At 41.4% G+C, this 26,071-nt stretch overlaps 1 protein-coding gene across 2 annotated transcripts in view; it reads left to right on the top strand.

Moving 5' to 3' along the window:
• arhgef10la (Rho guanine nucleotide exchange factor (GEF) 10-like a) overlaps window positions 1-26,071 on the top strand; it is a 149,304-nt gene that overhangs the window by 15,651 nt on the left and 107,582 nt on the right. Inside the window, exons 2-12 of one of the 2 annotated variants that reach the window (XM_053869070.1) lie at window positions 936-1,225; window positions 3,129-3,156; window positions 12,368-12,504; window positions 16,410-16,499; window positions 16,574-16,692; window positions 18,301-18,396; window positions 18,973-19,090; window positions 20,438-20,538; window positions 21,464-21,541; window positions 23,503-23,682; window positions 25,163-25,279. In XM_053869070.1, coding sequence (XP_053725045.1) covers window positions 940-1,225; window positions 3,129-3,156; window positions 12,368-12,504; window positions 16,410-16,499; window positions 16,574-16,692; window positions 18,301-18,396; window positions 18,973-19,090; window positions 20,438-20,538; window positions 21,464-21,541; window positions 23,503-23,682; window positions 25,163-25,279 — 1,350 coding nt within the window. In that variant the 5' untranslated portion in view covers window positions 936-939. The remainder of the gene's footprint in view (window positions 1-935; window positions 1,226-3,128; window positions 3,157-12,367; window positions 12,505-16,409; window positions 16,500-16,573; window positions 16,693-18,300; window positions 18,397-18,972; window positions 19,091-20,437; window positions 20,539-21,463; window positions 21,542-23,502; window positions 23,683-25,162; window positions 25,280-26,071) is intronic. The other variant, XM_053869071.1, reaches the window with a different exon arrangement.

Raw genomic sequence — 26,071 nt, 5'->3', positions numbered from 1 at the left:
GAGCTCCAACAGCTGCTCACATCTCTGATTCTTAGACAGGTTTCACACACTCCATAAGTTGTTGCAGTCAGTAGCTATGTTAATAACTGTTATCTCTGTGGCAGCTGTCACCGACCTGTTGTCATCAATAAACAGTCTACAAGTGTGTCTTCCATATTTTTATTTGTATGTGGTGACATTGCGCCTAAGTAAGGACTCCCTTTTTTTTTTTACAGTCATTACTCCTGTGACCTGTACTAGTCTTCAATGACTTGAGCTTCCATATCACGTCATAAATTAACATGAAAAGTAATTCACACATGAATGGGAAAAGCTAAAATATCATGGCCTCACTCAATCACACACGTCTGAGTGAGTCCCTCTTGAAGTGTTGGTCACTAGCATCCCAAATGTTTTAGCAGGGCCCCGTGACTTAAGGACCACAGTGTTCCCTCCCATGATTCTTAGATGAAGGTAGCTCTTTTATTTTATCTTTCGCCGTTCTCTGTGTTTGCAGCAAAATATTTTCACTACAGGCCACAGAGATTTTGAGTCCAGATGGATCGAGATACACGCATACAAACAGCTCCGAGCAATGTGGAGCAGAGGATGATGGAATTAAAAATGCATTGTGCGTAAAGTAAACTCAGTTTTACAATGTATTTATTTTCATGGATTCTCTCATTCTTTCTATACAATATAGATCTATGCTGATGCGTTGACCCGTCCATAGCTCATAACATTGAGTTGCTTTCTTACCTAGCTTTGATTTTGTTCCATCCAAATGTTTTAATATAACATGGTTTTTAAAGTTTTTAAACTTTTGCTGGCAGTTTTTTTTTTGTCAAATGTATTATTGGCTATAAAATCCTGATTAGAGTTTGGAATGATGTCAGTGACATCTACCGTAAATCGATAAGAAGGGCAGTAAACTATAGTCCTGTGCTCTGTTTCAGAACCATGTCCACTGCAGTGTCCCAGCAACCGCCAAAGGACGATGAAGAGGAGGAAGATGAGGAGCATGGCGAAGAGTTTCAGTTCGATGACAGCTCTGACGAGGAGAAACTTCCGGGTGTCGGGATAGTCTGTGACTCTGAGCAGCTGTCAAAAGAGGAAGTCAGCAAGTTGTTGGAGAATAAATCACAAACGGAAGTCCAGTGCGACTCTCAGCAGATGGTCAGATGTTCTACTCCCGCTGGAAAGGAGGGGAATCCCGATAAGGATGTAACTTCTAATGTCACAGCAGGTGAGAGACTCAGTTTAATGGGTGAATGGCCCGTCTTCTTCTTTTGTCTTCTTCTTTTCAAGTGGACTGAGAGTTACGAAGGGAGTTCTGGGTGCGGACAATGGCGTTTAGTGAGGTTCTGTTACATAATTGTGAGGTCATTACAGCGGAGAGAAGGGAGGGTTCTCTGTTACAAATTGACTCAAAGAGAAAACAGCCCATGCTTCGCACTGGAACTCTGTGTTGGATCTGCTGAGGAACATGACTATCACGTACATGGCACCGTGAAATCCAGCTAACAATGAGGCTTTTGTTTGTGCAACCTGAAAAGAACGCATTTTGAGCGCTTTAATGTAAATAAAAGATGTGAGGATTTCATGATTGAAGTTCAGAACATTGCAGAATTTGTTTCATGTGTCAGTCTCTATGCAGGAGAGACAGAGAGAGAGAGAGCGAGAGAAAGCGAGAGAGAGAGAGAGAGATCTAAATAAGATTGAATAATAGCTAGTTGCTAATAGCACCGATCCGACTGTGGTGCCGATCCGATACCAGTGTTTCAGTATTAACCATCTTTCCATGTTGTAAGAAACTGGTCAAGCTTTAAATTAAAAGGCAAAAATGACCTATTATGGAATTACAAACTTGATATTTATTGAAACAACGTGTTTACCAAACTACTACTACTTCACCACTGCTGCACTGCTTCAAATCGACAAGGATTCTATTTCTTGTGGTGCAACGTGCAGCACCACAACTTGGAGTGGAGAGGAACAAACTCAAAAGAAATGAACCCAAGAAAAGTGGGAACATTTCACAATAAAACTGTATGTTTTGACGTTATTTGCATTTTACTGTGACAGCAAATGTGAAATTCCAGCATGTACTGTAGCTCTGCATTGTATTAAACCAAAGCACGGCTGGACGACTGCGGACGACTATTGTTCACAGTCATGGTTTTGATTGGACTTTTGACACAAGAAACTCTCAACAGTTGTGATCCACCCGGGTGTCTATCTGAGTGGTAGACATCTGATTTATAACACGATCATTCTCTGCTGCAAGACGAACACAGAGCCAGGCGAAGCATGAGGAAACTCAGGAGGATTCACGGATCTGAGTGGGATAGTGCAGTAGCACGTGATCTAAGCTTGTTGGTTCAGCGTTTCACGTGATTATACTCTCATCTTAACTTGTCGTGTATTATTTTATTTTTCATAAGCACTTCCCTCAACACACACGTGCAGTTGCTGCAGACGTCCATTCATTCAAGTCAGCGACAAACTAGTGATCCGCTCAGCTTTGGGTGGAAATTGAAAACTCCGCTGCAGCAACGCTCTATCTACTGTGAGCTGCTGCCATATTATCATTATGATGAGCGAGACTTGAAATGCCAGGATCGGCTCCCACATCAGCAATTTTTCATCCCTAGTTTGTGACAGGTAGATGAGGTTTCATGTCACAGTGTTGAAAGGTTGATGAGGTTTCGTGAAACAGTGTTCTGATTTTCAGAGGGCAGCAAATCGCACTGTACTTCAACAACTTATTAAGCCTAACATAATGTCTAAACCAAGAGTGCCATCTAGTGGCCTCTAAAAACTAGGACAACGTCTCATCACTATTAGCCAGCAAAGAGCCAGCTATCGAGCTAGCTTGCCTAGGTCGCTGTAACGCATAAGGAAGTGTTACAGTAGCATCTGTCTCCTGGAAGGAGATAAGGTTTGAAATGTTTGAATGTTTTTCATGTGCGAAGAGTCATTATAAAAAAGGTTCACCCTCACTCTTGTGCCTCTCTCAGAAGTTCTTCCTCCCCGGTGAGCTTCACTGGTGTTGAACAAGCTTAAACAAGGCCTGTCATATTTAAAAATGTCTTTAATTTGCGTTGCTGTCAGTCGTCTCACAGTTGGTCTTCTTCTCATTTTGACAGATGTTCTCGTTAACGACTCATCCAGCCGGTAAGTTGCTTCTTGATTTCCTTCTCAGTCGGGAAAAATGACTGCTGACGTGTGACGAAAAATTCGCTTCCCATCACGCCGAGTGCTCTGTCGTTCTGTGTTTGCCACGAAGCCACACTCTGATTTACCCAAACACACACCAGTGGCTGTGAAACAACAGATGCAGCGCTGCGTTTGTTTGCGGAAGATTTCCGTGGCAGATGGCGCCGCGGCGACGGCTGCTCGTGACAAATCGAGAGTGATGGTGAAGAGAAATGAAAAGAGCGATACATAATGATGCTAGAGAGGAGTAGAAATCTGTTTGAATAAATGCTGGGATGATAGAGTTCTACGCATCAGTCAAACACTCCAGTGGTTCTATGGGGATTCACAGCATTTACTGAACTTGCATCTCATCCTATGGGCTCCAGCATATAAGCATAATGATGTGAAGAAAATAATATTAAAATAAATGACAATAAATATAAAAAAAAATAAAAAAATAAAAAATAATATAAAAAATAATATATATAAAAAATTATATATATATATATATATATATATATATATATATATATATATATATATACATAAAAAATATTTTAAAAAAACAAGGAAGAAATATATAATCCGGTTAAAAGAAAATTAAAAAGAAGCAGAGTTATAAAAAAGCTTGAATGTCCCTACATCCTTGACCCTTGGTTGTCAATTTCACTATGTACTGAAGAAAGCTCAGTACTCGTCTGTACATCAGGCTAGAGAAAGCTTTCAATTTCAAAGTTGCTTTCTTGGTTGCAGGCCATTACCCAGATTTCCCTCAAATAACTTCTTCCTAATGATTAAACAGAAAAATAATTTTGATGCTCACGTTGTGGAAAATGTAATTTGAAAACCTGCTGTGCAGCTGTTGGCAGCAGTGGAACGACAATCACGAACAGTTTGCCCAAGAAAATTGCTGCTTCATGGCATTTTGATATGATTTTGTTTTGTCTACTAACAGAATTGCCGTCCAACATTTGTTTTCAGAGCTGCACCAGCCGGTAAAACCAGGTGGAGCACTTATTTTCCTTGTTATTATTGGGCATTTATATACAAGGAAAATCTGCCTAATGTCACGTCTCCCTGATATTTGTTCATGAAAACATTATGAATTGCCAACCTGACTTCTCTCAAAAATATCTCTTTCCCTCAAGGCTGCAGCTTAGTGTTAACAGCATGAGATATATTGATTTTTCATGCTGTCAACGTTTTCAAGCCTCAAACATGGCGGGGGAAGATTGCTGATCCATGTCTGTGACAGAAGTGAAGTCCTTGAGCTGATTGGGGGTAAAAGACTTTCTCTGTGACAGATGGCTTGAATGTAACTGGGACAATTTATAAGGTAGACGTCCTAACTAAGAACACAGACAGTCAAGATGCCATCAATCAATTCAGCTGAGCGTCCTTGACTGAGTTGAAGGGACAAAACAGGGCTGGTCTTTCAAGGGCTGACCAGCACGTAGTATGTCTATTCTGCTTTAACAACATCATTATCAACTGGACTCAACTACTTGCTGTGTGTTGTGGTCAGCACAATAGTTTTGCTGTGTGGCAAATGCGTGATGGTTTAGGCTTAGTATTAGATTGAATGGCCTTTATTAGTGCCACAGTGGGGGAATTCAACATGTCAGCAGCCAATGACAATGAAGACAGTGACACATCTCAAATCCATTAAAGGTACACAGCAAACATCAAAGATGTCGACAAACTGTCAAACAACGGAGGACAAATAACTTCCCGTAATATATAAACAAATGTCATGACAAAATACATACAATATAAGTAAAGATAAGTAAATAGACAATACATAAATAATGATATGTTATGTAGATAATAAATCGTATCAATGGATAGATAATGAATAAACAATGATCGACAATGAACAATGGACATCTATCAGACTTTACTGTTGTACTACCTGACAGCACTGGGCAGAAACACTTACTGGGGTCTATTGGTCAGCGGTAGTCCAATACCCAGCCAGTGAGGTGGTGGACCACACCAGCATGAGTGGGCGGGATGGTGCTGACAGCACTGGAGAAACCAAAGAACATAATCCTCACAGTGCTCCCAGTCATCTTCAGGTGAGAGCGGGATGTGTGGAGGAGGAGGATTTACAGCTCTAAATTACCATTTGTGGGTCACAGAAAGACTTGCCAGGCTGGATTTGGCACCTGAGCCTCGAGTTTGACAAATGCTGTTTCACGCACAAAAATCATCTAACGGGGTACTTAAATCCTCACCATACTTTCAGCGTGTACTTTCAACGGGTGCGTGAAGGAGCTCACCATTGTGCCCAGGTGGGCGAGGATGAGTCTCTCCAGAGTCTTCATCAGATAAGATGTCAGCGGCACCGGCCTGTAGTGGTTTAGCTCCTTCTGCAGACCATCTCTTCACTGGCTGCCTCTTTACCAATGGTAGATGTACAGGCTTGAGGAGGACCAAGTAGTTGTCGGATTTGCCCAAGGGAGGGAGAGGAGATGATAAATATGATGAAGGATGGTGGTATTCCAGTATCTACAATCCAAACATGTTAGCGCAGGGTTGCCACTTCTCTTGTAACCGGTGTAAAACTCTGGCGAAAGAGGCTTTTGACAGGCCGCATTTTCCATTTGTCTGGCTTTTCTATATATTATGAATGTAGTGGTGCGCTCGCAAAGTGGCACCGTAGAGTGGCTGCCCAATGCAAGCGTCCTCTACGTGACTCCAGCAGCAAGTCCTTGGTATCCCATTTGGCAGTAGTTGGTGTTTAAAAATAAAAGCTTGTCACAAGTATTAAACTTGTGTGTTTCATTGCGCTTGAGCTCCGCTTCCCAAACGTTTGCCAGGGACCACTCATGTCGTCATAATGTGGTGAACACATTGATTCTGGCCAGAAATTTAGATATTAAATATTGTCATGAAAAAAATCTTATATTTGATAAAACAAAACATACAACAAATTTCCCAAAATGTTGTGTGAACATAACACATATTACTTCTCAGTCTTTAGAAAAATGGCTGTCTCCGCGCAGTATTGAATCCTCAACCTCTGGGCTCTCAAGTGAACACCAAGCTAATGCATCTGGCTCACTTGCTAATATTACTGGATATTTCACAACTCTTTCTATTTTTACATCATGATGTCAGTGGAAGTCCCCCAAACTGTGTCAAAAACAGCCATTGATCAGTTTGCTGAGGGCACCTCCTGCTGGAGTAAGAAAATGTGATGCTATTCTGAAGGAAAAAAAACAAAACAAACAAAAAACTTGCACCACATGCAGCCACTCTAAAACACTGTTGTGGTGGAAAACCTTGACCGCTGGTGCTCCTCAGGGTCTGGACGTTCCTGCTTATTTGTGATGAACATCAATAAAAAAAAAGTATAGTTAGCAAAAAGCTGTCTTGACGTTCTTGATCAGTCATGTGCTATTTAAAAAAACACCATCACCAAATACTGAAAAACATATTAATTGTGTTAGAGACAAACTAAAAACATCTCCGGGCAAAATGTTTGTTTCAGCAGCAAGCAGTTGTGCTACTGATCCATTCCCTTTACCTGTGTATCAAAGTGAAACCAAATAATCCTATGGATCCCTGAATGCTTTGACCTACAGTGTCTTGAACAAACTTAGTCATGGAAGTGTTTGAAAGCCTCTTTAGGGTCTTTTATTTGCTCAACAGAATCAGGTGAGTGCAGGCTGTGGAGTGAGCAGAGAAGCCACCTCAGTATTTCTGTCTTTATTTACTCCCAACATTCATTGCTGACTCCTCTTTCTGCCTCGTGATTAATCATTTCATTAACCTGTCCCAGCATCACAATGGTTGCCGAGGCGACGCGGCATCCAAACCCAGAGTCTGACTTTCCTTTTTGTGAAGTTGGACTTTATACCCTTTTGCATTACTTTATTGAACATATCTATTCTCCACTGTGGAAGACCTCTTCACCTTGCTGAGCTTAATTCAGCTGTAAGTGCTGCGAAAGGAAAAGTTGGCACCTTCAAACACAACGTTTGCACTTCAGTGTGTGTGTGTTCTTAGAGGAGATTTGCAGCTCCATCAGTATGGTCAGCACAATACTGTAAAGAACCGCGGTGCCCAGAGCAGTCCAGGGGGCAACGGTGAGGTAAACTATGGCAGCTGATGATACCTGTGGCGTCTGCTGAAGGGAATAGAAACAGATGGGATTGTGGGATTTGCATTCAGGCAGCATCTACTTCAGGCTCTGCTCTGCCCCAGGCTTTATCATTTGCATTGAAAAATGATTCCGGAGTCTCTCCTTGAGCTCTGTGACTTGCTGCTGCTTATTGGTATGAATAAATTGTGAGGGAGAAAGCAAAGATATGCCAGGATCGATGGGTAGACATGTTACCATTGTTCTCTTTGGCTTCCCCTCCACACTCTGGTGGGCAATCGCTTATTTGCCAGAAACATTTTGACAAACGTCTCCTTCAATTGTTGATGTCAGTGGGGTTTATTCTGTTGTTTCCGTAGAGGTTATTGATGGATTTATTCCCGCTGGAACACACGGAGGCTTTCGCTGTTCCACACAATTCATCGTGCGCTGGATGCGCTTCCGATATAGGAGATGAGCAGTGCATGAGGTGACAGAACGCCCTTTCACGCCACAGGCTCCTCTCCTTGATATTTCAGTTTGGACGACCATGGAAATGAAAAACACATGTATATAATAAGCCGTGTCATGATCATGAGCTAGCAAAGCTACAGTGCCCTCTTATGGCTGCAGTGAATGTTGACATTGGGAGCTGGACTCTTGTTGGCACATTAGAGTCATTCAAACCAAAACAGCACCGGTGATAGTCCTCAACACATTGGCTATTGTTTTCACAAAGTTGCAGTGATGCATGTCTGTTTGTACTCCTCTTGTTTCTTACTGCGAAAGGTGCAGCATTGTTTAAATCCTTACCTTTTCTGGTCACGACTTTCTTTCTTTTCCACTTGTGCATAACAACCACTTGGCTGGGGTGGAAAGCTAAAGGCTTGCAAGATTGCTGAATACAGATAGCTGCTTCAGTGTAGCAAAGTCTGGCAGTCTGCCTCCCTGATGTTTCTAAATTATAGCATTTTGTGTGCATTACGCTGCGAGCATGTCTTGCTTGCAGATGAGGCAGTCGTCACTCGGCTGTTACTGGTGATGGGGGTACGCCACTCATGGACAGATTTCATTAGTGAGGCTCAGACTTTGTGTGTGGGGGGGCTAGTTTATACTATTCTGGGAGACCAATCCTTGACACAACACTATTCATGTGAGGACTCATTGACTCTGTAGGGACATTTGGCTGGAAGGTTAAACCTCAATAAAACTTCAAAATAACTGGATGATTATAATCGGATTTCAGTTAGGTTCGCAGTCCTTGTGTTTTGGATGGTTAGGTTTAGAGTGAGAGGCTGGGGAAAGCATTATGGCAATGAGAAACCTCACAATGTCCCCGCAAGGATAGAATCAGAATCACTTTATTTATCCAGGGGGATATTGCTTTTTGTAACTCCTGCTCAAAGAGTAATGAAAAAACAGAAATAGTTGGTACTCAAACAAACATGCAAAATAGAATTTTTACTATTTACAGTCTATTCACATATAAAAATAAAGACATAATAATATATACCACTAAGTGTGATTAAAAAAGAACCATCTAGACCAGTGATTCTTAACCATGGGGCCATGGTCGGGCTGTGAGTGACACCTAGAGGGCCGCTTCAAGATTTTTGTGTTACACCTGTGGGTCACAAAGACACTCAGCCACTTGCCTCATGTGATGGCAGTGGTGAGTCATTGAATTGACTTGACAGCTGTATTTGTGATAGTTACCAACTATGGAGAAGTTCTTGGAAAGAAAAAATAACAATAATAAATGATGGTGCCCCAACAGTAAAAACTGTTCATGAAAGCGTTTTTTTTAAATCAATTTCAAAATTTAATGGTGATACTATCATTTACACTTTACTTATATCTTCTTTTGTTTATAGTTTGAAAAAAAATCTTATTTCACATTTAGAAATTGTTTTATTGTATTTATTTTAACCGTAATTAATTGTATTCATGACGTACTGTTTTTCCAATTTTCTCAACAGTTTGCATCAAGGATATTTTTTTCTTCTTTTTTCTTTAGTACATTTCATGAATATGACTTGCGCCTGTTTCTGCTGCTGGTTGGTCTTTTTGATGACATATAAATATCTTTGCGATGATCACATGGTTTCATGAAATTTCACAAGGTTTGGGTTTGTTCATGTGTAAGTAGATTAGATATGGTTAATGCACACAAAAGAAAGAGTCAGTGAATCAGTTCCATCCCTTGAAAGTGCCCCGGGACCATTTGCTGTGGAAAGGTTGCACCCTGAGATCAAAAAGGTTAAGAACCTGTATTCACATTAGAAGGCCATTGCACTGAAAGGGTTATTGCACAGAAGTCCAGAGACACTAGCTGACACTCTGATGGCGAAAGGTAGGAAAGATTTCCTGTGATGCTCTGTGCTGCATCGTGGTGTCATCAGATTGGTGCTGAAAGAACGCCGCTGCTTGATCATGACATTATGGAGTGGGTTGGACACACAGTCCAGGATGTCCTTCACTTTGTGAAGCGTTCTCCTCCGACCATTCTGACCATGGTCCTGCAGATATTGAAGGACCTCAGCCACCTTAAAAAGTATAGGAAAGGCCAGAGCCTCCTGTAGAGGGCACCAGTGTTGTTCTTCCAGTTGAGTTTCTCATCTATGATTACCTCTAGATATTTGTAGTCCTCCACAGAGTCAACACTGACCCCTGAATGACAACTGGGGTCACAGGTACCTTGGTCTTCCACAAGTCCCCCACCAGTTCTTTAGTCTTTGCCACATTCAGCTGAAGATGATTTTGTTCACACCATGTGATATAATTGTCTATGCGTGTGCGCTGTGTGTTTGTTTAGTTGCTGCATCGGGGTTTTGATTACTTATTTACAAACCGTTTTGGGGTACCATTTGTCTCACCTGAGCCAAGCACAAGCTATAACTCCTCTATCTTTTCTGTGATCTTTTCATCACATTAGCCTCTTGAAGTTGTTCGTCTTCTGTAAGCAAGTGATAGTTTGTGACGCTTTTCTTGGGATGTTGAAATTTAATCCAACCCATAGTGTAGGGCTGTCAATAGGTTGGAATTTTTAGTCACGGTCTGTGCCCTGCGGCTCATACAACAACGCGGCTAATTCATGGATTTTTACAGGCTGAAGAGTGCCATGCTGCCAAAATATTGGTCCTCGTCCCATCAAACCGTTGAAATCACAGGCGTTTTAGACCGGCTGTGGTGTCTGAACTTCAGACACGCAGAGGAAAACAGTGCATTTTGAGTGCTTTGATGTAAATAATAGATGTGAGGATTTCATGATTCAAGTTCAGAATGTTGCAGTTTGTTTCATGACTCTCCATGCTGGACCCTGTTTTCAACACTAGTTTAGAAGTGATCCTCATGGACCTTTTTAGATGGGCGCACCACTGTCCCTTCTACGGCAGCACCATTGCACCCATGACTTATAGACTGGTGCGGCTTATGTACTGAATGAACAACATCTATTTTCCTTCTTAAATTTAGTTTGTGTAGCTAATACTCCATTGTGCTATATAGTTTCAAATTCAAGGTAATACCAAATGAACTCTATTGTGCGATTAAAAGGAAGTTTAAAAGTTTCATCTATTGACAGCCCTATGAGAGACATAAATGACTCAAATAGCTGCCTGTGTTTAACTCCTCCTAAAAGATTCTGGACACATATCTGATGCTGCATTGTGTGGCCCTGATGAGGTGTATTCTCCCAGCATGATTTTGGTTTCATCACTTGCTTATCTAAAAACAGCAAGTTTTGAGCCTGCTCCTACTTTTTTGAGATTCTAGCACTCCACCCACATCATCCACGCTGTACAGCCTTAGCCAGAAGCACAAGTGCTCAGAGCTGCTTACATAATATTCTTTATATTCTGCTGCTGCTCTTGGTATTCTTGTTCTGTACTGGTCAGAATTAGAATCCAGAGGAAGGGGAAGTACAAGCAGAGTATCCGAGGCTATTTTGTGATGGGCGACAACTTATCGTACATGATAAACCGCCAAACACAATCTCCACGATGACAATTCTCCATCTCACGATAAATTCGATAAACGCGTGGCTCAATCGCTGCATTGGACCTGCACACATAAGCATGAGGAGACCGTGACGGCGCACCGCACTCTCCAGCACCGCGGCATTTGACAGCCGACACCAGCGTGTGACAGTTGTGGAGAGTGTGGTGAACTTCGGTGCTTCCTGCTGTGCTGGCGCTTCGGTGAAACACTGTGGTGACCATAGTTGGATATTGGACGGACCTCTGCTCCGGTATTGCCGGCGGTGTCCTCTCCATTAGAGTTCACTGATCGTGGACACACTCTCACAGGCAGCACTAATGCTACGACCCGACACCAGTTAGGGACTAACAGTTGGTAAAATCTTCAATAAGGCAATGAAAAACAACCATTTAAAGAGAGAGAATTGTGAAAAGGTTTTTCATCACACCAGACAGAGGACTGACAGTTTGTATAATGATTTCGAGAATAGATTATGACAAATTGATCTTTCTTCAATAGCATCTCGAAAATGTGTTCAGACTGGTCCATTCTTAAAGTCAACTGTTAAGAGACATGACATTGCTTAATTGAGGAAATTTCATCAACTAAATGTGATCTCTCTCCTTCGACCACAGTATTCACATGCAATATTTTGAAATTTCACGCTCCGTTTTCATTGTCATCTGCTGGATTCAGAACATGGGAACCTCTCTAAACAGGGTGATGTCAGTGAAGATATCGACCAGAAATTTTCCATGATAATAAATTGGGAACAATTCATCCCTGGCCCTACAACAACCAGACATTAGTACTGAAGTTTGGTTTTTGAACCGACATTCTCATACTGTCTACCGTATGCACCGAAGAGTTAGATGGAAATAAAAACTTCAACTTTGAAATGTATTTAGTACAGGGCATTGTTACTCCATAGCTACTTTATGGACATTTTTCTGTTTGTGCGGAATATACTTGCAGAGGAAATGGAGGGAAATTGTCTTCCTATCAGTTTTTGCTTGAATAAGATTGTAGTATTTGGACCGCCGCCCTTTCCTTTCACTGATATCAGCTGTTAATGAGGCACGCATTTGTTTCAGCAGCATCAATGTTTTTGGGTCTTTCCAGGTCCGACACAGCAGCAGACGAGGCCGGCACCACGAGCGAAGAACCTACTACTGCACCCTCAACCACTCAGGCTGATTCAGGACACGAGGATAAGGAAACTGTCGAGGAGAGCATCGAGCCTGGGGACGGTTCTGAAGGTACAGAAGCAAATTACGTTGACATGAAGTGATTCACCTTCAGTTGCACCGCAAGAGTTCAATTTCAAAGATTAGACCTGAGCTTGCCCCGAGATGCGGCTTCAATTCATGGATATTCTGCAGCTTGCAAGGTTGTTCCGATGAAAAGACCATTGTTATTTTCTCCAGGGTTTCATGGTGATTGTTGCAGGCAATGGTGCTTTTACTCCCAAGCTTTCTAAAAAAGTTCAAACAGCCTTGAAATACATTTACTGCAGAGAGCATGAAAAAAGAGTATCATTAAACGAACCTTCCTTACTTGCTCTCACTACAAGCTTTGAGTAGAGACAGAAAGATCCAGTGGCTGAAAAGAGTTTTCACCACCGCTCCTCTACTATGAGAATAGCTAAGAATGTTCTTGGAGAAGAGGAAGTCTGGCCTCTTAACTTAAGATGCTGCCCCCACAACCCATACTCAAATAAATGAAAGAAAATGGGGAGTTGTCACAGTTGTCTGCACATCATAGTTGAAGTCAGAGCATCTGCACCTGCGCCTTTTTTGTCATGCATTACAAGAAGAGAGTCCACCTGAAAAATAGTGGCGTCGACACAATCTCTGTCTGCAAAGCTCATGTTTGGATTCCCTGAGACAGCGCATTCACAACGCAGCCGCACACCCGCACACTGTGATGATTTGATTTCTACACCGCCGTGAATCCAATTAATCCAGAATGAGCATCAATAGGGAAGCTTTTCCACACCGAAAAATCTGCTTTTTGTGATTTTCACTCCGTCAGCGGTTCTGCTGGGTTTTGTAGACGGCTCAGAAGTGAGAAGGTGCCCTGCAACGCAATATTTCCAGACAATATTTCCGGACTGATGCCTATGATTATGAGATGAATAGACTTTTATTGTGTGCTGCCTTGTATATATATATATATATATATATATATATATATATATATATATATATATATATATATATATATATATATATATATACACGATTTGCTACGTTAGTCGAAGTTCAAGCCGGTGATCAAAAGCGCGACTCGGTGCTTCAGTTTGCTAGTTTAATCATATATATATATATGTATATATATATATATAACTTTAATTAACTTTAATACTTTTAACTATATATATTTGTAACTAACTAACTATATATATATATATATATATATATATATATATATATATATATATATATATATATATATATATAATTTTTAACTATGTGTGTGTGTGTGTAAAAATACAAAATTTTACACATACAATAAAATTTATTTTTTTAACTCCAGAATCAGCGCATCGTAGCGATGATTGAAGGCTGTTATGGAGCTGTCATCATCATCAATGATTTAACTGGGATTAAACTAGCAAACTGAAGCACCGAGTCGCGCTTTTGATCACCAGATTGAACTTCGACTAACGTAGCAAACCATGCTAACGTGGTGGTAACGTCGTACTTAATTCTACGTGTGATGATCAAAACTACCTGAGTGAAGGAAGTTGAAGAGCTGAGCAGGAGCTGAGTTGCCATGTAAAGATGACACCATCATGCTACAACGGTATTTACTGTTCCAGTAGCTAGAATTAATACCAAAAACTACAAGTGGTAAACTATCACTACTGCCATTACAACGTTAGCATGGTACTGAAATGATGTAATGAAGCTACAGAGACACTTAACTACAACCTCACTCTAGTATTATCAGAGCAACAACACAACAGCTAATACAAATATCATTTCTTTTGAGTCGTATTCCTCTTCAGCGTGCACTCGTGTTCAGCGACTGTGCCGAACACGAGTGCAGTATTGACTGACTTCCTCTCTTCTTTCTGCTGGATTCGTCATTAACTGCTTCCTGAGTGTTGCTGCCTAATTTAGCTTGCTGAGCTTTATTGATCAGGTTTTAAACCGTGATTTGTCTGCAACACCTTCCGCTAATCCTCTAACAGCAGCAGTCGCTGTTTTCAATTAATCTGATTGCCGACATGCTTTCTGCCGTGGATTATTGAGCCGAGTTCAGTCAGAAAATCAGAAATAACCTTGGACTCCATCTTGAAGATGAACAAAGGGAAACTGATTTCTTTTTTTCCCCTGACAAAAGAGGATTATCTAAACAAATGTTCTTCCTATCACGCTCGCTTTTTCCCGCTTGTGCATTCAGAGAAGATTCCGGGGGAACAAGAAAACAACTGGATTTAGTTTATCAGGCTGATAATCTGCATTTCTGGCAGGGATTAGATAAAAAAAATAGCTTATTCTGAAATGTGTTTGGACAAAAGACACTATTCCACACAGATTTAAAAGTGGGACAAAATATCTAGTCAATGGAAAAACGACAACCAATGCAACAACCGGCTCCAACTAACAAGAATGCAGATGCTACAGCGCGGGCCGTCGCCACAAGGTAGTTGACTTGGGTAGTAAGCCATGGAGCCCTAAAGAACACCGGGTTAATGCAACAACAAATTATGTCCGCCCCTTAAAATTCTGTCATGCAACCCCCCCTCAAACATCAGGCAGAGGACGCCTAGACGGTAATTCCATCTCAACAATGTGATGTCACAGAATGTGTTCAAATACAAATACAAAAACCCTCGGCGTGACCGCCGTGGAACGTCAGGCCACCGTTTACAGAGACGCCACGATACCGTTGGCATCCACCACTTCAGCAGTGACAGTCTCCTCCAGCTCACTGCGCAGTCTGAACAAGCAGGAGCGGTTCAAAAAAATCCTCTTCAGATTGTTTTTCATTTGATCGCTTTCCTCGTTGTTTACGGTGTCACATATCAAGCGGGACCTGCTCCGTCGTCATGGCGACGATTCAAGTGTTCTCAGTTTGCATTCAGTGTTGAACTTTGAAATTTCAAGGTTAAAGTTACGTTGCAGTTTGCAACGAGTGTTGAGTTAAACTATATAAAGCCTTCTGTTTACATGGTTAGTCTATCGACATCTGCCAAAAGGACAAGAATTAATTTGTTGTCGACTTGAATGCACTTTAGTTGTTTGAAATACATGTTCCGTCTGAAGGCCTAATATATATATATATATATATATATATATATATATATATATATATATATATATATATATATATATATATATATATATATATATATATATATATATTTGGCAAAGCCTCCTGGAATATGTTTTATGCGAAAATATGTAAAATGTTTGTCAAATATTAGAAAAAACAACAACTTCATATTCAGGATTTGGTCATTTTTACTGATATTATATTATCAACAGAACAGAGAAAAACCCAGATGTGTTCCAGATTCACAAATTCACTTCATTTGTGTTAATAATATGATGTTGCAAAAGCCTAACATTGTTAACTTTGGTTTTCATGGCTGCGGTGCATAGGCTCACTGCTATGCTTGCTGTTCTAGTTTTTACAGGGGCCCCCCAAATTCTTTGAAACGGCCCTGGCTACAACTGTATGTCAACAACAATCACATGCACAGCGAATCTGTGGTTATCATCACAATGAACACAGCAACAGCACCATTAGTAACTGCAACTACATGTCCAGCGACAATGATTTCCACACCAACATTTATCTCTGCAACGAGTAGTGTGTGTTTAGAGTGTGTGCCGACTCCACACATACCAGCAACTGCTACTGCAACAACTACACCTCGAATATTTGCAACCACAACTTACTTCATGGCTTACAGATGCTATAACAGCCATTAATACAAACGCAACATTTTCCAAAGCCAGCAACACAACAAGGACTGCACTGCTACTTTAGTCAGTGTCACGGCAATGTTATGAAGATGTTGTTGTGCTCACAGGAACCTGCATAATCCAGGGGTGTTTTGATTCGCAATCTTGCCCAGTAGCAAGTCCGACTCTCTCAGTTAAAGAACAACTTCATTCTCAATTTTTTTTCTTAATCCTCCCTGCAGCCCATGGTGTGGCAGAATCTGCACCTCAGCCCCCATTAGAGGTCATCTATGACGACGTCCCGTGTGAGGAGCCACACTCCCCTGATGATGGTTAGTCGTCACTGTTGCTTAAAGCTGCAAGGCATTTACAGGTTTCCGAAATTTCACGTTTATTGTACCTCCAGATCTGATCTACGAGGACGTCCAGAGAGACGGCGATGCAAATAACGGATGGAGTTCCAGCGAGTTTGAGAGCTATGACGAGCAGTCCGACAATGACGGCAAAGTACCTGCTCGCAGTAAGGTAAGGAGTGGTTGTTTATGGGCTCACCGGGTTTGTCGGGTTCAGTGAGAACTCATCGATCACATCATGTCAGCTTTGTGGTGAAACTACCATTGCTGGATTAAAGAAAGATCCAACTCAGTATGGAATGTTGGTGTATAGTCATGCGACTTAAATGTTAATGTTTCATGTAACTGGATTGGAGTTAAATATTTGCTGTCTTCAGTAGGGTCCTACCCCAAACTCAAGCAGATATATAATATAATATATAACTTAAGGTAGTGATTAAAATAAAGATTTTGAACCATAACACCATATTAAAAGGTTTAATAACTTAAAAAAGAGAGTGAATGTTTGACAATCTTTCTGAGTAATGAGAGTGAAAAAAGGGAAGCCACAGCTCTGCTTCTGCTGTTTCTGCTTAGTCACTGACCACGGGCTGCGTGTCAGTCTTCCACATGATGGCACTGTGTTCACGCTCACGCCTCTCCGCTCCATCACACGCTCCACTGCAGACACCCCACATTCTTCAAACTGTTCTGCTGACTGCAATCTTTTAATGTTTAGATTCCTCCTCGCCTTTGTGTCGTCTTTAAAAATAGAGTGTTTGTGCTCTGCTCGGGCTGTAATCCTTACAATAATTACAGGAGAGTGAGGGGTGGAATTCCCGGCTGGGCTGTCCCAGGCCACTGAGCAAAAGAAGGAGTTTAACTGCGCCGCTTGTGTCATTAATCAAGATACCTCCACCATTACGGTCCAGGCAAACTTCCACTTGAGCACAGCCTCCTTTCACATTTCTTTTAATTAGTCGCACTCAATTTACTCTCCGCTAGTGCACCTGAAGTCCTGCCCTAGTCCTGCACACTCCTTAATCCTGCCCAGAGTTAGTGAAGAATATGATGACCAACACGACAGCACAACCATCCTGTGCTGTCAGTGATGGTTAGTGAAAAAGTTCATTTTTCCTGCTTGCAGTAAATGCTGGAGCCCATGGCAAAACATGGAATAGGCCTTTTTGTTTGTTTGCACTGAGCGATTTCATGCACAATGTGGCACAAACATAAACATTAGTGAGGTGACAGGTCTCTATTAATGTTTTGCCTCAAACATTCAACATCACTTTTAGCTCAATTCAAGTAGCACTTTACCTGACAGTGCTGTTTAGCTCCATAGCTACCGTGTGTGATCCCAGCATTGCTGCAGCTACCAACACCATCGCTATCATTGTAAATGTTCATGAAAAGAAACACACGTTTTTATTATTTGTGCTCTATTTTGCTGTAATTGGTATGTTTTTGAATGAGTGGTTCAATTGTATTTTGTTTCTTTACATTCGTTTATAGCATTTATTTTTCATGTTAAAGGCGCTATCGTCTGCTGTAATAGTCATGTGTCATACCTTGTAGAATGCTGCTGGGGGCAGTATAACAATCCCCACAATTCAAAACAAGAGCTTCCTGCTAATATCTGCCATCAATCCAAAGGAACCTATCAATTGCTTGGGTGGAGGTTTTGTTTTGCCGTGATCACTTTCCCTTTTGCACTTCCTCTCCCCCTTTTTTGTTTCCTTCCTGCTGCTTCTGTGGTGTAACACCCCATACCTATCGCCTTGACCTCTTCCACACCTAGCTCTCTCCTGAGGTGCGTCGGCTGCGGGAGCGTTGTGCCAAGACCAAGCGTGAGCTGGCCACCAAACTGGCTGGCGCGCACATCTATGACATCAAGGTATATCCGAGAGATCTTCGCTCTTTTTTTGTTTTTTGTTTTTTTTCCTGGAAATGATCCAGAAGTGAACTGCGCTGTGTTGTCACTGTCCTCAGGATCCTTCCCAGCTCTTCTCTGTACTTTCCTCTGAGACTCTCTGTCAGTTGTTCAATATCGACGCACGCATCAATTATTTAACAATCGTCTGCATATCTGATTCCATAAACACCAGAGCAACAAATAATATTGACCTACTTTCCTGAAGTAAAAATACTCCCACCCAGTGTGTATTCTGGGTGTGTGGAGTCCTGTTGCCGGTCAGCTGATTTCCCCTGCACTGAGCTGCGAGGCCATGTTAATATGGAGGTCACTCTGTTACCATAATCTCTCTATGATATACTCATCGACTCTGTGATTAGAGGCGGCAGGGCGACCTGCGGGGAGTCGCAGATGGTGAGATTGGGGGCTGATCCCACTGAGAGCCACTTCTCTCATCTCCCTCCACAGAAGCACCGCAGGTTTTCGAGTCCCCCTTGCATGGCGCTTCCTTCGCACTCAGACGCTCCCTCTTCGTGTCTCTCTTCTCCTTCCAATCAGGTTCAGAAGCTCATGAAGGCGGCGAGAAGCGGCACAAAAGATGGACTGGAAAAAACCCGGATGGCTGTCATGAGGAAAGTCCCGTTCCTCAACAGAAAAGATGCAACTGATAACGCCCGTGAGTGGAGGCTTGTTTCACCCCTGTTTCTCCTCATGCTGTTTCAGCTGTGCTTTAAACTAATTCATGGTGAGGGAGGTGATGTTGCTATGACCTTCAAAACTAGACTCTAGGTTTGGATCTGGGCTTCGTTCGGTCGCACTTATTATTAGAGCTTCGGCTGTCCAAGTAGTGAGGTTATGTTACCATTTCAGCAACATACTGTAACTTTGGCAACACTAGCGCAATTGAATGATAAGTACGATGAATTTGCACTAGTATTTCATAGCATACAAGTCAAGCCAGCGTTCGTTTTGTCAGACGAAACAAGATGAAATATATTTTTCCCATGATGAAGATGAGACAATAGTGAGACGGCATCAATGTTCTCATTACACTGATAAAAACTTTGTGAAGGTGCACTATAATTGATGAATAAAATCAAGATTCAAATGTTTTGCAAGATAACTGAGTGTAGCTACAATGTTTCACAAAATAAAAGGTGTTTTCTACAGGAATTCTGACTTGACACAATCGCGCTTCGGCCGAGGCTCCTTTGGTGTGTCTCTGGATTTTTTTTTTAATGAACAGAGTCACTTGAAAAAGGTTGAACTTGGACTGATTCAAATGAATGACTGCTCATTACATCCAACATTGCTCAAAATCTTGTTTAATTGTTTTGTCCATGAATCCAATCTGATGAGAGTGGTGGTTCAAATTCATCTGCGTCTGCCTCCTTCGTGTCGATCGTCCATCTAAATGCTGTCCTCCTAGTAAAATCCTTCTGTCCGCGCTCATGCCTCACATGAATCTGAGGGTGGACTGAACACAATACCATTAATGGAGCAACTATCTCCATCAGAATACAGAACCATCCACATTTCCTTGCCCACACAAAAGCGGCGCCCGCTACACTTTATTTCCCCCCCTGTGTTATCTCTGCTAAGTCTTAATTGAAAAGGTGAACCTATCTGCAATCAATGTCTCACAGCTGAAGAGTTCTCGCTGGCCTCCGTCAAATGCCTTTGTGGCGGAGAGGTGTTGGTTCGTCTTCTGCAGATCCCTTTCTCTGCCGCTGCTTTACTCTCAAGATACAGCAATGTTTTGAAAACTTTTCATTCTTTTATTTTCACTAGGACTTTAACTTTCCTTCCCTTCCACTGACTCTCTCTTTTTTTTTTGTCTTTTCTGAGAGAACAGAAGTATTTTAGAGGTAATAAACTTGGTGTGTCGCAGTGTGTCTCCAGCTGCAGTGAGATCTGAAGGCTGCTTCTCTCTTGTTCCCTCTGCTTCTGTCGTCCCTGACACACAGATACACAGTCTCTTTCCTCTTCTCTTTTTAACTTCTATATCATTTTCCCCCTGCAGAAGAGGAGGACGACGCAGGGTACCTGGACGTGGTGGTGGCAGATGACAGACTCGCTCCTCCGCAGCTCAGCTCCATGCCAGAGGGTCTGACCAGCCACCAGGTTCCGATTCTTTCTTCATGCCTTTTAAAAAATGCCAAATACATGACGGTATATTTCCTTGTGGAAATATGGTCCACACAGAAAGCTCCAGGCTGTTGTGATTGGAGCATCATAATTCGTCTCATCCATTTCTGTTTTGCTTTTCAAAGCAGTGGTAGGCAAAAACCTTGACTCATGTGGTGCATGGAAAAATACATATCACCAATAATGTAGACGTGTGACTGTAGAAATGAAAAGATGTGTAATGAAATTCTTGAGTGAAAAGCCATTAGTTTTACAGATGATTATTAGTTATTGGAGAAAATAATAGCTAAAGAAAACATTTTTTGAAATGTATTTCAAATTTAATTTATTAAAAAAATATATTTATTTTAATAAAATGTAAAATACAAAAATAGAATAATTAAAAAAGAAGAAAACAAGAAAATATTTACATGAGTTAAGATAAATGCCATTGAAAAAAAACCCATAAATGAAAATAAATGATGAAACCAGAATGGGAATTTTGAGGAATTAAATATTTAAGTACTACTGTAAAGTATGAGCAAATATTTATTGAAATTAGTGAAAACAAGCTATATAAATTGATGAACATATATTTGTATATTCTACTTTTTATGAAGTGGAAAACTCATTGTTTATTATCACTTGTAAAGTGATGTATTTCCTACTTCTGCAACGTTAAATCTAAACTTTAAACTAAAACTTTAAGACAAGAAGTCACATAAAGAACACAGCACATGTGAAATATGCCAAAGGGAGCATTTGGAACCATTCCAAAAGTGCTAATAAAACAACGAAGGAGATATGAATGGCTCTTTAAGTCCATTTGTGGCAAACCCATGATAATAGCACCTTCCTCAACATTGCTGCTGAATCCATAAAGTCCTCTTAGCTCTTAATTGCCTCTCCGCTCTCCGTACAGGTTGTCAGGCGGCACATTCTCAGCTCCATCATCCAGAGCGAGCGGAGCTACCTGGAGTCTCTCCTGAGAATAACTCAGGTGAGCTTGTTTGGTCTCTGGTGTTTCTCCTCTGCCAGATGCAATCACTTCACTGCATGAGAAATAACCCAGAGAGGAGTGGTAATATCCATCTGGCAACAGGTAAAAATACTGACTGTTGTTTAGACAAGGAGAGCAGCAGACTCACAGAGAGTCACAGCGACAGCAGCTTCAGCGTTGAATTGAGATCCTCTTATCTGCGGGAAAAAAGAGGAGCTACTTACTGAATCGGCACTGATCAATAGCTGCTTTATGCGCTGCAAAATTGCTCACCGCATTCAGGTGTTGTTTAACTCGTTTTTTTCCTGTAAAATGACTCTATTATGCCAGATACGTTCGGAGATTTATCTACTTGGAAATGGCTACTAATTACGCAGAGCGTCTCGTTGAGTTCACACAGTTGGGATGAAAGAACACAAGTACAATTAAAAAGTTACAGTTCGTGAATGTGGGAAAATATCTGCTCGTCTCATTATGTTGAAATGACCGGGAGATTTGTAAAGAGTTTCCAAAACCGCTCCCAGAGAGAGCAATAATTTGTAGTTAAAGTAAAGTTTTGGAGAAATGGAGTCGGCCATTATCACCACAAAGCACGGATTGTAGTCATTCAGCCATTGTTTGGAAGCGTGGCTGCTGAAGCCCTCAAGCACAGTTCTGTGTGGCAAAGGCAGCTTGGTAACGGGAAGGCAAAGACAATCATGCTCTGCTATGATGCACTAAGAAAACAAAAGATGGTTGCAGGAAAACATGTTTATTTAGATAGATAGATTTACTTAGAAAATAGCTGCATTTATGGCTATAAACTCCATCGGTGGTGTTGTTGTTGGGTGTTGTCAAGTATCTCCGCAGCCCTTCAGCATACCATGAATTCTGGACTATGGAGGACACAGGAATATTAGCACCACTCACTAAATTTAAAAAGGAAAATAGATTTCTGCTCTATAAGCCGCAGGTGCAGTGGTGCTGTTTGCGTTGTAGAAAGGTCATTGGTGCACCTGGCTTAAAAACGCTTGAGGATCACCTGGACATGCATCATGAACTCCTCACATATTTTATTTATATTGAAGTGCTCAAAATGTGATATTTTTGCCCATATGTCTGAAGTTCAGACACCACAGCTGGTCTCAGCTGCTGCTTCCTGTCTCTGGTCCTCCAGCAGATCATCTCTGTTGGCGCAGCTGCGGACATGCGGGTGAAAACAGGGCATTTTTTATTTCATCGGTTTGATGTGACGAGGCTCAATATAGCACCACATGACGGTCATTACCCTGTAAAAATCCATATATTAGTCGCATCATTGTATAAGAAGCAGGTTTCAGACTGTGGGAAATAAGTAGCGACCTATAGTCTGGAAATGAATATAGAATACAGAGATTAGCACTCTCCTCCAATGATTTACTCTGAAGCCTTATGACCTTTGCCAGCTGGGACAAACAGGTGGTGGACTGATTCATAATGGTGATATTAAGATCAAAAGTGCCTTGGAGTCAAGCCGGAGCCCAGTCAGAGGAATGGACCTGTTTCCATCGTTACCACCAGCTTTTCTTCTGCATGATTGGCTGCCAATTCTTCATTCTGCATCTTTCTGACAAGTTATGTTTACAACATCAACAGAAAGACTATCTGCAGGCGATGTTAATATTCCCATGAGTAGCGACTGCAGAATCAGTCAATGCCCTTTCACTGTGAAGCTCTCACATCTCCAACTCTGCTCTGAGCGGCGCGTTCCTCACTTTTATTATTATTCTTGTCTTTATGATTCCAAGTCACCTTGAGGTGTGAATGTGTTTGCTCCAAACAAACATTATTTGTATGGGGAGATGCCTTTAGCTGATGTACCTTCACATGTTTGCCTACATCCCGCGGTTTATCTTTGAACCATCAGTCAACATGCAGGCTGACGTTGATAGAACGCACGCGGATACATATATGTTCTACATGAATTCATCGCCTCTGTGCAGGAATATCACAAACAACTGATGGAAGCGGATCCACGCATCTTAAGTCCACGGAAGATTCGCCCGATATTCTACAGAGTGAGAGAGATCACGCAGTGCCACTCCATGTTCCAGATTGCTTTGGCGTCACGTGTCGCGGAGTGGGACAGCAACGAGAAAATTGGAGACTTATTTGTTGCCTCGGTGAGTTTCAATGTGCCGTTTAGTACACGGCGTGTACACTGAAATTGTTTTATCACTGTCAATGTCAAGACTCTGGTTTGATTTAGTTTTGAAACACCCTCTGTGTCGAAGCAAAACAACCAGAATGCTCGCAACGGACAGAGCAGGGGTCACCAAACTGTTCCAGAGAGGGCAGTGGCGGCTGCAGGTTTTTGTTCCAAACAATTAAACACACACAGCTTCAGCAACCAGGTGATCTGCGATCAGCGATTGTCAGTCAGCTTCTGATAGTTTCAGCTGACACCTGATTGGTTGAACTGTGTGTGTTTGATTGGTTGGAACAAAAACCTGCGCCCGCTCTGCCCTTCCTGGAACAATTTGTTGACCCCCCAGCTAGAGTGTTGATGGGTTGCTTTGAGTGTGAGGAGAAGGAAGTCGAATAACATGAAACAATTCTCGACATTGTTTCCTCCTAAATTTGGAAGCAAGAGTCACAGAAAAATGTGACATGAACCAATACTGTTTTGGGGAAAATGTGTTAACAGAATGAAGTGTGGATTCTCCTCCTGCGCCGCTGCTGTGTGTTCAGTCATTCACTCCACTCATTATTTGTCTATTAGGAGGTTAATACCCCTCTAATTGTCAGCCGGGCATTAAAGTGATGTTGCATTGATATCCAATGAACTGCCAGCGAATGTGGCCACACTGGAAAATAGAAAGCGGTAATCAGCTGCTGCGCTGCGGGTCTGTCCCCAACGGGCTTTTATTATTATCATATCCTGACAGAGGCGACGAGGGGAAGGTGGCTAATTCAGTCATGCGAGTTGCTAATTCCCCCGCACTCGTCAAACCGCCACTATCAGCCACCCGCCGCGCGTTTAATTGAGGAGAGGGAAGCTACGTCGACCTCTTTACAGACATTCCAGCGTTTGTAAATGGCTCGTGAAGGTCGCAGCAAAGATGGTAAACAAACCAATTTTAGATGACTCCTTTACTTGAATGGTTGTTCGGGCTCTTTGGGTTGATGTGAAGTGGAATGTTAGACGGTGAACTTTGCGTGCATTCGTGGATGCGAAAACACTGCAGACTTTCAGGTCACAGTTTTCAGATTGTATTTATTCTCCTCAGTGATTAAATCGTGTGGACATGTCCGGAAAACATACAGTTTTCAAACTAATAAAAACCAAAATATGCATTTTGGTACTTTGATGCAAATATTTAGGACTTATGACTGTCACCAAATTTTCTTATCGCTTCCATTTGAAGCCTTTCAGTGTGTTTGGTCGTTTATGTCTTAAGAAACGAAAAGAGCAAGTTTTCCTGTAATATGAAAAAATGTAACACAATTCATTTTTTTATTTAGAAAGCATTTGTTTAAACTTATTGAAAGAAATTAACTAAAATAAAATAAAATACATGAGAAGAGAAAAAGATGCTTTTCAAAAAATAATTTATTTTCTTTTTTTTTTTTTTCTTTTTACATTTATTTCTCGATACACAGTTCTCCAAGTCCATGGTTCTGGATATTTACAGTGACTACGTCAATAACTTCACCAACGCCATGGCTCTCATCAAGAAGGCGTGTCTGTCCAAGCCTGCATTCCTGGACTTCCTGAAGGTTGGTTTCTTCTACAATAGCGAGGTCTATTTCTTTGGGATGGTACCTTTGCATTTTTGGCAAGAACAAATCTTTGCCCTTACAAAACATATGGGCAGTATTCACATTTTTTGCATGTATTGAGCATTTCACTTCCATTGGATCTCTTCCTCACTCTTGTATCAGACTAAACTTAAAGTAGATTTACAATTTTTCATTGATATTTTCGGACATGTTAATGCCTTGATCCTAAATCTTTACACTGTAGACATTTTCACTGTGAATTCACAATAAATTATTGGATAAGTTTTGCATGACTTTCACACTAAGGATTACAGGAGTATACTGTGAAATGTACTCACAGCCAATTTGCTGTAGTTTCTCATCTGTGATATTACGATGCACTGTTGTAAAAGCACAGCTGTATCCTGTAACATCACAGCTTCAGTGTCAAACCTAGTTACTATGATAATTCAGTGTATTATTGTGGAATTCCAACCTTTTGCTGTACATCACTACAACAAAGCCCTGAACTTTTACAGTGCGTAGTACTGCGCCCACAACCCACAACTCCGAAGTCAAGTCAATATTACCCAGCGGCATGTTTATTAACAACCAAGAAGGTCAACAACTCAACTTCCTAGTCATAAGAAGTGCACGTCACGCAGTGAAGTAACAACAACAACAACAACGACAACAACAAAAAGGTCCTTGCACATCGATGGGGAGGTGAATAAACGGAATGAAAAATCGGGAGACGAATATTGACATGCCTGTCTCGGCACCTCGGGGGCGATTAAACTCGTAACAGTC

Source organism: Synchiropus splendidus, chromosome 6 (genome assembly GCF_027744825.2).
Source record: "Synchiropus splendidus isolate RoL2022-P1 chromosome 6, RoL_Sspl_1.0, whole genome shotgun sequence".
In the NCBI taxonomy this organism is placed as follows: Eukaryota; Metazoa; Chordata; class Actinopteri; order Syngnathiformes; family Callionymidae; genus Synchiropus; species Synchiropus splendidus.
The sequence above is the reverse complement of the archived record's forward strand: the minus strand, read 5'-3'. Positions and strand labels throughout refer to the sequence as shown.